This window comes from Silurus meridionalis, chromosome 18 (assembly GCF_014805685.1).
Source record: "Silurus meridionalis isolate SWU-2019-XX chromosome 18, ASM1480568v1, whole genome shotgun sequence".
Classification (NCBI taxonomy): domain Eukaryota; kingdom Metazoa; phylum Chordata; class Actinopteri; order Siluriformes; family Siluridae; genus Silurus; species Silurus meridionalis.
This window is the reverse complement of record NC_060901.1, coordinates 27,329,720-27,340,897: the sequence shown is the minus strand read 5'-3', so window position 1 is coordinate 27,340,897 and position 11,178 is coordinate 27,329,720. Positions and strand designations below refer to the sequence as shown.

Sequence of the window (11,178 nt, the reverse complement as noted above, 5' to 3'; positions counted from 1 at the left end):
AATAAAGGTTTTCTATTAGATTTTGCAGTGTGGCTGAGGGGATTTATAATCGTTTAGCCACAAAAGCATAAGTGAGATCAGGCCCTGATGTTGGTGAGGAAGCCTGGGGTTCAGTCGTGTCTTAATGGAGCTCCATGTGTGTACAAGTGGAAATGTCATGCAGGAGAACAATGTTGGGCTTCTTAGTTCCAGTGAAGAGAAACTGTAATGTTACAGTATAAAGACATTCTGAACACTTATCTGCTTCTTCTAACTTTGGGGTAACAGTTAAAGAAAGAACATCATATGGCTTTGATGGTCAGGTGTCCACAAACTTTTATCTATAAAGTGTAAATCTAATATCCAAAATAGAGGAATTATAAAGGATTTAACAGGAAATATTCATGAAAGAACATTAATTAATGCAGAGTCTGTTTGGAATATCTGCAGAGTTATAATTAATTTAATGCACCTCCTAAACCACGGATAAAACAGAGCGTAAATAACCAGATTCATGGTCGAATTCAGATAAAGAACAATCGAAAGTGTCTGAAATGTTTTTCTCTGAATGTCAATAACTGTAAATAATAAACTGTAAATATAATAAGGAAGCAAACACACTAAAAACACGGCCACTAAAATGCCGAGGACTTTGGCTGCTTTTCTCTCAGATTTCATGGAGTGGGAGGTGATTTTCTGTGTTTGAGGTCGTGTGTGATTATTAAGCTCTCTGATAGCAGTGGCGTGTTTCTTAGCGATCAGAAAAACCCGACTGTACAATATGATTATGACAAAAAGTGGAAATATAAATGAATACACAAGATCAATTACAGACCAAACCTCATTTAGAAAGAAGAAACACTCTCCAGGGCACATTACAGAATCTATGAATCCATTGAAATACAAAAGTGCTGTGATGTAGGTCACCACTACACACCAGTCAAAACCAATTAGAATACAAGTGATCCTCACTGATACTCTGTTCATGTACAGAAAAGGGTGTGAAAGAGCCAAATAGCGATCCACAGCAATCAGAGTGATGTTGTAGATGGACAAGACTGTGATGAAACCACAAATCAACCAAAAAACAATGCAGAAACTTCTTCCAAAAAACCAGCATGACTCAATAATCCAGATCAACATTGGAGGCATCACATAAGCACCAACAAGAAAATCCGAGACAGCCAGAGAGAGCACAAGGATGTTAGTCGGAGTGTGAAGCTGCTTGAAGTGAAGAACAGAGATGATGATGAGCAGATTTCCACACACTGTTAGAAGAACCACAGCAGCTGAACACACGTACAGTAAGATATAAACTGCAGGAGATACAGATCTCTCTGGACAGGAGAAATGCTCACAGCGATCAGAGAGATTCAACTCCGTCACGTTCATGAATACAATGTTTATGTCTCATTAAAGGGTAAGTAACTTGGATGCTTTTATACTGTAGAAAATGATCCCACCCCCTAAGTTTGATTGACCCAATAACCCAAATGTAGACATCTCATTAGAACAAAAGGGATAGAAGTGTTTTTTATCCATCAATATAGAAATATAATAGTTCTACACAGTAAGCCTAAGAGAAAAAAAACATCTATTCATAATATACATGTTAAACACGACTAATTAAAAGTGGTCTTAAAAGGTTAAAATATAATTTTGTCTTATTAATCTGCTGGCAGTAAAATTGGCACTCACTGGAGGCACTGACTGAAGGAGGCCCAGAACCCCTTTCAGGTGCTTACAGGCCACAAGAATCTGACGTACATCCAGCAGACCTGCTGTCTCAACCCCCACCAAGCAGGATGGTCTCTGTTTTTGTGTGTTTTCTATTCACACTTGCGTATTAACCTGGGCCCAAAAATCTTAAACCCGATGCCTTGTCCCTTATTTTCTCTCCTGCCAACGAGCAGAGGCCTGTATCCCCCATCCTTCCACCCACTATAAAGTTATAGCATCTGTCAGATGGGCCATTCAATCCCATACTCATGAACCAGATCTAGAAGGAGGCTCTGTTAATTGCTTATTTGCCCCCAGAGCAGTCTGCTCCAGGGTCCTTCAATTGCGGCATTCGTCAAGGTTATTTAACCATCTGAATTTGGCCAGCATGCTTTAATTCATCAAAAGAAGATTTTGGTGGTCCACTATCCAGAAGTATGTCAAGGCTTTTGTGGCTGCTTTTACTTCCTGCTCCCAAGGCAAGGTTTTAAACCAAGCACCTCAGCAGATGATTCATCTATTGCCCATCCCTCATCGGGCCTGTTCCCATCTCTCTTTGAACTTTGTTACTGGTCTTCTGATTTCTTGGGTTAATAATGTTATCTTGTTAATTGTTGATAAGTTCTTCAAGACCTGCCACCTTATTACCCAACACAAGTGCTCCTTGGCCAACAAGGCTTCAGAGCTAGTCAGCTCCTCTGAGCTACCAGCAACATTTCCTCTGGCTTCCACTAGGAGTCTAAAGGGCAGATGGAAAGGCTGAACCAGGATTTAAAGAACACCCTAAGGTGGATCGCTGCATAAAGCAAAAATGTCAGTAAAATAGGCCTGATTTGACTTGCCAGGGATTAAGATGCTTTAAGATTAAGATGTACTCAGCGAGGACGGAGCTAATGTCGGGGGGTGGTTCTTTACCAGAACAAGCCAGGGTCGGGGAAATGGTGGGAAGAAAACTGCCGTGACAGGAGACCCCCCACTCCAACATCTGGTTGCTAGTCCAGTCCAAATTATCTTTATGTGTCTGCAACTATGGGAAACTGAACATGGCAGGTGCTTGCGGTGAAGGGATGTGGAGGAAAGATAAATATTTTAAATGACACTCAGCAGTGAAGATAAGGGGGGGTTTGGTGTGGCAGGTGACCCAGTGGAGAACAACGCCCTCAAAGGCTCAGACCAGGAGAGGCGAACAAAGTAGCTCAGACTCGATGTCCAGCTGGTGAGCGAGCTCCTTATCAAGGAATTGTGTGTCTGCCCTGGAGTCAACAAACACTGCTAATTCGTGGGACAGAGTCCCAAGAACCGGTGTCTCTCCTTTTTTTCCTGAAGATGTGGTGGTGTCCAATCTCCAAATGCTGTGGAGGTGGGATTTGTGGGGCGAGGTCTTACTGCGGCCAGGAGCAAGTAAGCTGGGGCAGGGTAGGAACTGGGTTGCCAGGGTTGTTAGTGAGCTCTCATCCGCCGGTCGATTCCGGGTAGCCAAGCTGATCAGGGTGTCCAGGCCCTCTAGCATGTGTTTTGGGCCAGGAGCTTAATCTTTATCTTTGCAGAGAGCCCACAGACTAAGCTGTCATATAGAGCTGTGGAGTCCCACTAACTCTCTGCCAATCTTTTGCCCTGAAAGCAGGGAAATCACAAAGGCCACCTTAAAGTTCATCTGGAAAAGATGAGGGCTAGAAGGTTGATCATGCAGTTCAGCAGAATTGACCGGCAAAACATGTAGGGGCCAGAAGATGAACCTCACATCATGGTGTTGGTGCTGGGAAGGGTGCCGGGATTGCAGTTGTACCTTTTGAACTCTGGTTGCGCTCATGAATCGCATTCGCCAGTTCCAGTATCTGGTGGCCATGGGAGGTGGTAATCTGTACCAGGGAGGATAGTTGAGCCTGATGGGTCTTCCACTGGGTCCATGTCTGGCCAGATTGTACTGTCAGGGTGCGGGCAGCTGGACCCAAATGCAGGATGCCGAAGGGTGTATTTAAACAATTCTTTTTATTAGAATTTAAGCAAAATGCAGGGTATTCAAACTTGGAAGCACAGAAAACAAACTGTCCAAAAACATGGTTTCAGGGTGTGAACGAAACAGAAGGCGGAAGCCGGAGTACAGCTCGCTCGGGTTTTAATGACAAGAGTGAGGGGGAGAGATACACACAAGCACACACACACACACACGCACGCACACGGCAGTCATTCGGTTGAGAGAGTCTGAGGTGCGCTTTGGGAGAAGCGTAGCTGACCCGAGATGCGCGGGGAGGAGAAGGGCAGCCGGGACGGGATTGTGGAGTCCGAATGGAACAAAAAAATAGAGTCCTGTGTGAAAACCTGAGCACGGAAACATAGACCGCATGTAAAGTCCAGCACATACATAGAACCCACACATTCAATAACGAACAAGGGAGGAAGTGAAAGTGAGGAGCTTATGTAGAAGCGTGGTGGAGTGATGATGAGCCCCAGGTGTGTGTGGTTAAGCCTGGAGCTCCAGGGAGAGCGGAGGAATGAGAGCCACAAAAGGGGGCGTGGCAGGTGGATCCCTGACATATGGTCTCTTCGTGGTGACAACAGTCCCTAGAGACGACAGAATCTGGCAAAGGAGGCAAGGGAACGGCCACTGGTGGACATTTTCATTACCTTTAAATTAAATTTTAATATTGTTTTTTTTTTTATCTTTTACTCTAATATCATCTGATAAATTAAATATATTAATTTGATAAAAAAAGATTAATTCAATTATATAATTAATAAAATGATCTTCCTACACCTTTGAAAGAATAGTCACAGGTTTAAAGTTTGCAGATGTGCTTATTTGTGAGCTTGTCATCAATAATTGAATTGTACTTTAATGTAAAATCAATAATTAATGCATCAAATCATGGTTTTATTAATTTATTCATGATTTACCAACATAAATATACATTTAATAGAAAACACTGTACAGTTTTACAAACTGCTTTTTAAAGGCTTTACTTAATTCTTTGCTCTGATGTGCACTAAAATAATTTATTTTAAAATAACAAATACTCTGTTTATACACCAGACAACAAACCAATTCATTCAAATCGAATCAATATTTATTTGTCACATACACATACATACAGAGTACGACATGCAGTGAAATGCTTTTTACGATGGTCCGGCATGAGGGAATAGGATGGGGAGAAAAATTAACCAAGAAAAAAAAACGTAGATAAATAAAAAGAAAAAGTATACACTATATAAAATAAGTGTATATACAAGCATGCGTATGAACAGTAAACAGGAATATTTAAGGTGATTGATGTGATTGTCCTTAAAGTGACCGTGTGCGGTATGGTGTGGTATAAAGTGCACTGTGCTGTGCAAGTCCAGAGTTAAAGTCACATTATATAAAGATTTGTGGACACCAGAGAATCACACTTGCATGATCTATTCTCTATTTGCTGTTATAATAACCTTCACTCGTCTGAATAAAGGTCTTCTATTAGATTTTGCAGTGTGGCTGCAGGGATTTATAAACGTTTAGCCACAAAAGCATAAGTGAGATCAGGCCCTGATGTTGGTGAGGAAGCCTGGGGTTCAGTCGTGTCTTAATGGACTATTAATGCACTATTTTGCAGGGTCTAATTTGGTGGGGAAAAACAGGGAAAAACTATTAAAGAAAAAAAAAGCAGGAATTTCTCAGATACTGACAAGCACAAAGAATTTGGTGTAGTATTATGTTACTTACGGTAATGTTAGGAGACATACAGTATGCTTAGGAACCTATATTGGGTGTGTTACGGTACTGTTGAAAAGAGGAATAAAAGTTATCCTAATGGCTGGCTGTAGCGTGGTCCATTTATAAAAGGTTTATGTTGTACCTATTAAACGACAGAACATGGTGTCAGAAGTATAGGGGGTGAGCGTTATGCTCGTGTGTGTGTTAGAGAACATGAATTCTGTGTAGTTTTAAGTTTCGTTCGTGCCGTCAGCATGAGTGATTGACAAGACGAGTTAGCACGGCTATCATGGCTCAGTTTCAAGTCTCTCCGCCGGAGAAATTTACGTTCAAAGCGGATGACTGGCCGAAATGGATAAAACGTTTTGAAAGATTTCGTGTTGCATCTGGCTTGGAGACACAGGCAGATGAAAATCAGGTGAATGCCTTGATTTATACGATTGGGGAGGAAGCCGAGGATATACTCACGCCCCTGCATTTAAGTCCTCAAGCGGCCAGTGACTATGAAGTAGTAAAGAACAGATTAAACGATCACTTCGTAGCTCGAAGAAACGTGATTTTTGAGAGCGCAAAGTTTAATCAGCGGCAGCAAGAAGTGGGCAAGTCCGTGGATAACTTCATAATAGCACTGCACTGTTTAGCCGTGCACTGTGGATACGGCGATCTGCACGATGAGATGGTAAGAGATAAACTCGTCGTGGGTGTGACAGATAAAAGGCTGTCAGAACAGTTACAGCTGGACCCTGAATTGACACTTGAGAAGGCTTTTGTTTGAGTTCGACAGAGTGAACTAGTAAAAAAACAACAGAAACAGCTCAAGTCAAACTTCAAGTGGGACATGGCAAATGAACAGCTGGATAGTGTACAAACTAAACAGTACGGTAATGTGAAAACAAAACCAGTAAAGCCACTTTTTGAACAGCTGGCAGGGAAAACACCTCAAATAAAGCTTAAAAAGCAGATGCTATGTATGAGATGCGGTGACACAAAGGGGCAAAATTTGCAGCGATGCCCTGCAAGAGATGCAATATGTCACCTCTGTCAAAAGAAAGGACATTATGCTAGAGCATGCAAGTCAAAGAAGGTACATGAGGTGAATATAGCAACGCTAACTTCTGATACAATGGAGGACATTGCATTTCTTGGTTCACTGACATCTGATGTAACAGGAAGCCCCTGGATGAAAAATCTCAAGACGATGTTCAAAATTGATACGGGGGCTGATGTAACAGCAGTCCCAGTTACACTGTACAACCAGGGCCAGTTCCAAAAACTAAAACCTCCCAGGAGAGTCCTTCAGGGACCAGCTGGAACATTACTGAAGGTAAAAGGGAAATTCACAGCAACTCTTGGCAAGCACAACAAACATACAACTCAGGAAATCTATGTGGTGGATAGGTTGTACATGCCTTTGTTGGGCAGACCAGCAGTAACTGCACTTCAACTAGTAGCTAGGCTTGATGTTGTCAGCTTAACTTCTAAAGGAAGGGTGGAAAAGGAGTTTCCACAACTCTTCAGTGGCTTAGGCAAAATGGATGGTGAGTACAGCATTGTGCTGAAACCAGGTGCGATACCTTTCTCCATATCGACTCCAAGACACATTTCCCTCCCTCTCTTACCAAAGATGAAGGAAGAATTGAGGTGCATGGAACAGCAGGGTGTAATTTCAAAGGTGGTGGAGCCAACTGAATGGTGTGCTCCCATGGTTGTGGTGCTGAAGAGTACAGGTAAAGTGAGAATTTGCACAGATCTCACAGAATTGAACAAATCTGTTATGTGAGAAAAACACCCTCTCCCTTCAATAGAAAGCACATTAGGACAACTAGCAGGAGCCAAAGTGTTTTCCAAACTTGATGCTAATACAGGGTTTTGACAGATTCCACTTTCAAAGGAATCCTCTTTGCTCACCACATTTATAACTCCATTTGGCCGGTATTGCTATAACCGTCTATGCTTTGGAATCTCTTCTGCACCTGAGCATTTCCAAAAGCGCATGTCCAGGATTCTTAAGGGACTGGAAGGTGTTGTTTGTCAAATGGATGACGTGCTAGTCTGGGGATCGTCACAGAGTGAACATGATGAGAGGCTGAGATGGTTGCTCTCAAAGCTTCAGGAAGCAGGAGTCACACTAAATGAGAAATGTGAGTTTTCCAAGACAAAAATCAAGTTCCTTGGACAGATCGTTGAGGCATCTGGGGTGAGCGCAGACCCAGATAAGCTGAAAGCAGTTAAAGCAATGAGACAGCCATGTAATATCAGTGAAGTTACGCAGTTCTTGGGAATTCTTACTGTAAATTCTTTCTGTAAATTCTTACCACATTTGGCAGTGAAAACGCAGCCACTCAGAGACCTACTGAAAAAGCATCAGCAAGAGGCCTTTGAGAAAATCAAGGAGGGACTGACAACACCACCAGGTTTGGTGCTGTATGATCCGAATAAGGATAAGATGCGTCTTCATATGGACTAGGTGCTGTTCTCCTCCAGAAGCAAGCAGACAATGTATGTAAACCTGTGGCATATGCTTCAAAGGCTCTCAGTAACACAGAGCAACGGTATGCACAAATATAGAAGGAGGCATTGGCCTCCACATGGGCGTGTGAGCGGTTTGCAGAGTTTCTCATTGGGAAGAGTTTCCGCATTGAAACCGATCATAAACCTCTTGTTCCTCTGCTTGGCTCCAAGATGTTGAACGAACTCCCTTCACGCATTCAGCATCTTCGCATGCGTCTTTTAAGGTTTTCATACACCATATCACATGTGGCTGGCAAAAACATCGCAACAGCAGATGTGTTGTCTAGAGCTCCAATAAACAGTACAGCGGAAGGGCTTTCTGAAAAGGATATTGACCTGTATGCTGACTCTGTAATGGCGAGCCTTCCAGCTACTGAAATGAGGCTCAAAGAGATCCGGGAGCACCAAGATTTTATACTCCAGCAGCTAAAGAAGTACTGTGTGGAAGGTTGGCAAAGTAAGTTCTCGGTTGACCAAACTATCCAGCCTTACATGGCTTTCTCAGGGTCCCTTTGTGTGCATGATGGGCTCTTATTGAATGGACTCAGAATTGTCATTCCAAAATCGCTCCGAGCTGATATCCTGGCGAAGTTGCATGAGGGGCATCTAGGCATAACTAAGTGCAGAGAGAGATCTAAGCAGTCAGTTTGGTGGCCGGGTCTCAGCAAAGACCTTACAAAAATGATTGAGAACTGTGACACGTGTGCTCGGGAAAAAATTAACTTTAAAGAGACATTGATGCCTACTGAATTCCCAACAAGGCCTTGGTCTATGGTGGGAGCAAATTTGTTCCAGAAAGCCAACAAGCACTACTTGGTCATTGTGGACTATTTTTCTAGGTTTTTTGAAGTTTCCAAACTGTCCTCAACTACAGCGGAAGCTGTAATTGAACACTTCAAATCCATCTTTGCATGTCATGGAATTCCTGAGGTGGTGCGCTTGGACAACGGGCCACAGTTTGCTTCTGAGGGTTTACGGGCCTTCGCACAGGGCTGGGGTTTTGACCATGTGACTTCAAGTCCTCACTTTCTGCAGAGTAACGGGGAGGCAGAGCGAGCTGTATGGACCATTCAGAACCTCCTTAAGAAGTCTGCGGACCCCTACCTTGCACTTATGGCTTACCGAGCGGCCCCTCTCGCCAATGGTTACAGTCCTGCTGAGCTCCTAATGGGAAGGAAGCTCTCAACACGAGTTCCTGTGAATCCGTCTCAGCTCATTCCAGAGACTGCAGATTTGAAAAAATCTAAAACAGATAGAACTGACGTACAGACTGAAACAGAAACAAAGTTTCAACCAAAGACACAAAGCACGTGACATGATGTACTTGCGTCTGGGTGAACATGTGTGGGTCAAAGACACTTCTGAAAGGGGCACTGTTGTGTCTACCGCTGGCTCTCCCAGGTCTTACCTTATACCAGAGGTACCTTAAGGAGAAACAGGTTTCATCTCTCACCAACTTCAATAGCTTCTGTGACTTCTGACCTACCTGACTCGGTGGAGATACAGGCATCTCCGCTTTTTGAAGATTCATCCAGTATGACAGAAGTTCAGATGGGTTCCCAACCGACCTCTCCATGTACCAGTCAGTACCCTTCCCGGATTAGAACTCCTCCTGGGTATCTAAAGAACTTGGAAAAAGTGAATGGGAAAAGAAAATGAAGATTGTTAAAAATTGTTGGTTATATATTTACATGTTAAATTTTTAATAAGAAAGTCAAGTATAGTCATTGTTGGTTTATTTGCTCCCCCATGTGTTGAATAAAGAAAAGAAAAGTAAGAATCTTATTTGTGAAAGGGGGATGTAGTATTATGTTACTTACGGTAATGTTAGGAGACATACAGTATGCTTAGGAACCTATATTGGGTGTGTTACGGTACTGTTGAAAAGAGGAATAAAAGTTTTCCTAAGAAGTCATGGCCGGCTGTCGCGTAGTGCATTTATAAAAGGTTTATGTTTACCTATTATACGACAGAACATTTGGCCCCATTGGTATGACCATCACCGTTTTATCGCTTGGGGGGTTTGTCCTCTAAAGTCAAGAATTTTGTTCTTACACTTATTAGTTTAAATAAACAAGTGGGCAAGCATTATTAATACTGTACTCCTTCTTTACACACTTTATCCCGGGTTATATATCAAGGCTACACTGCCTCCGATACACTGCCTCCTTAACATGCTTTACTTCCTAACATTGGGAATTCATTCGGCTGCTTTAGGAAAAGAGTTGAAGAAAATAACACATTATTTATGAGCAGCTCCAAACAATTTCATAGTAAATAATTTAAACATACACTAAAGTAAAGAAACTGCTGACTGAACATAAATAAAAAGATTTATTGACCGGATATTATTTTTCTTACATTTCTGAATTCATACTTTATCTTTAATTTTAATGTCACAGGCACATAAATAATCATACTGTATTTACGATTTGAATTAAGTGATACTTTGCTTCTTTTATTCATTCTTTTCATGTCATATGCACATTGTATTCATAATATCAACCTTTACAGACGTCATAACATACAAACTGGATTTGTAGTGTAGAGTCAAAAACACAGGCATTTCCTCTGCATTCTTACCGTCTTAATAAATCTAAATATCTGTGCAACACTATAGATTTCATTTACAAAGATACAAACCAGAATATTGTTCAGTATCTTTGGGAGAAAATTTAAAATTTAAAATTCTCTGTTTAACTGGGAAAATACATCACATGATTCTCTGATATGATGTTTCAAAAGTACAAAAACTGATTCATGAAAGAACACTGATTAATGCAGAGTCTGTTTGCAATATTTGCAGAGTTATAATTAATTTAAAGCACCTCCTAAACCACGGATAAAACAGAGCGTAAATAACCGGATTAATGGTGGAATTCAGATAAACCAAGACCACAAATTTCTGAAAGGTTTCACCCTCTATTTCAATGACAAACCCCAATATACTGTACATAAAATACGGAAATAAACAGGCCACAAACACGGCCACTAAAATACCGAGGACTTTGGCTGCTTTTCTCTCAGATTTCATGGAGTGGGAGGTGATTTTCTGTGTTTGAGGTCGTGTGTGATTATTAAGCTCTCTGATAGCAGTGGCGTGTTTCTTAGCGATCAGAAAAACCCGACTGTACAATATGATTATGACAGAAAGTGGAAAAATAAATGTTACTACAAGATCAAATGTGAACAGAAAATCATTCAGAGTGACTAAACATTCTCCAGGACATATTACAGGACTCAAAGCAATTTCACTGAAATAATAGTGTGCTGTGTTG

At 41.7% G+C, this 11,178-nt stretch overlaps 1 protein-coding gene across 1 annotated transcript; it reads right to left on the bottom strand.

Annotated features, from left to right (window-relative positions):
- Positions 1–381: 381 nt before the first annotated feature.
- Positions 382–1,371, bottom strand: LOC124401598 (trace amine-associated receptor 13c-like). The gene has a single exon (XM_046874007.1). It carries the CDS (start codon positions 1,369–1,371, stop codon positions 382–384), a length of 990 nt encoding a protein of 329 aa, XP_046729963.1.
- Between the last annotated feature and the right edge of the window lie 9,807 nt (positions 1,372–11,178).

Coding starts and splice junctions, on each gene's coding strand:
- LOC124401598 (XM_046874007.1), bottom strand. CDS start 1,371: ATGAACGTGACGGAGTTGAATCTCTCTGATCGCTGTGAGCATTTCTCC.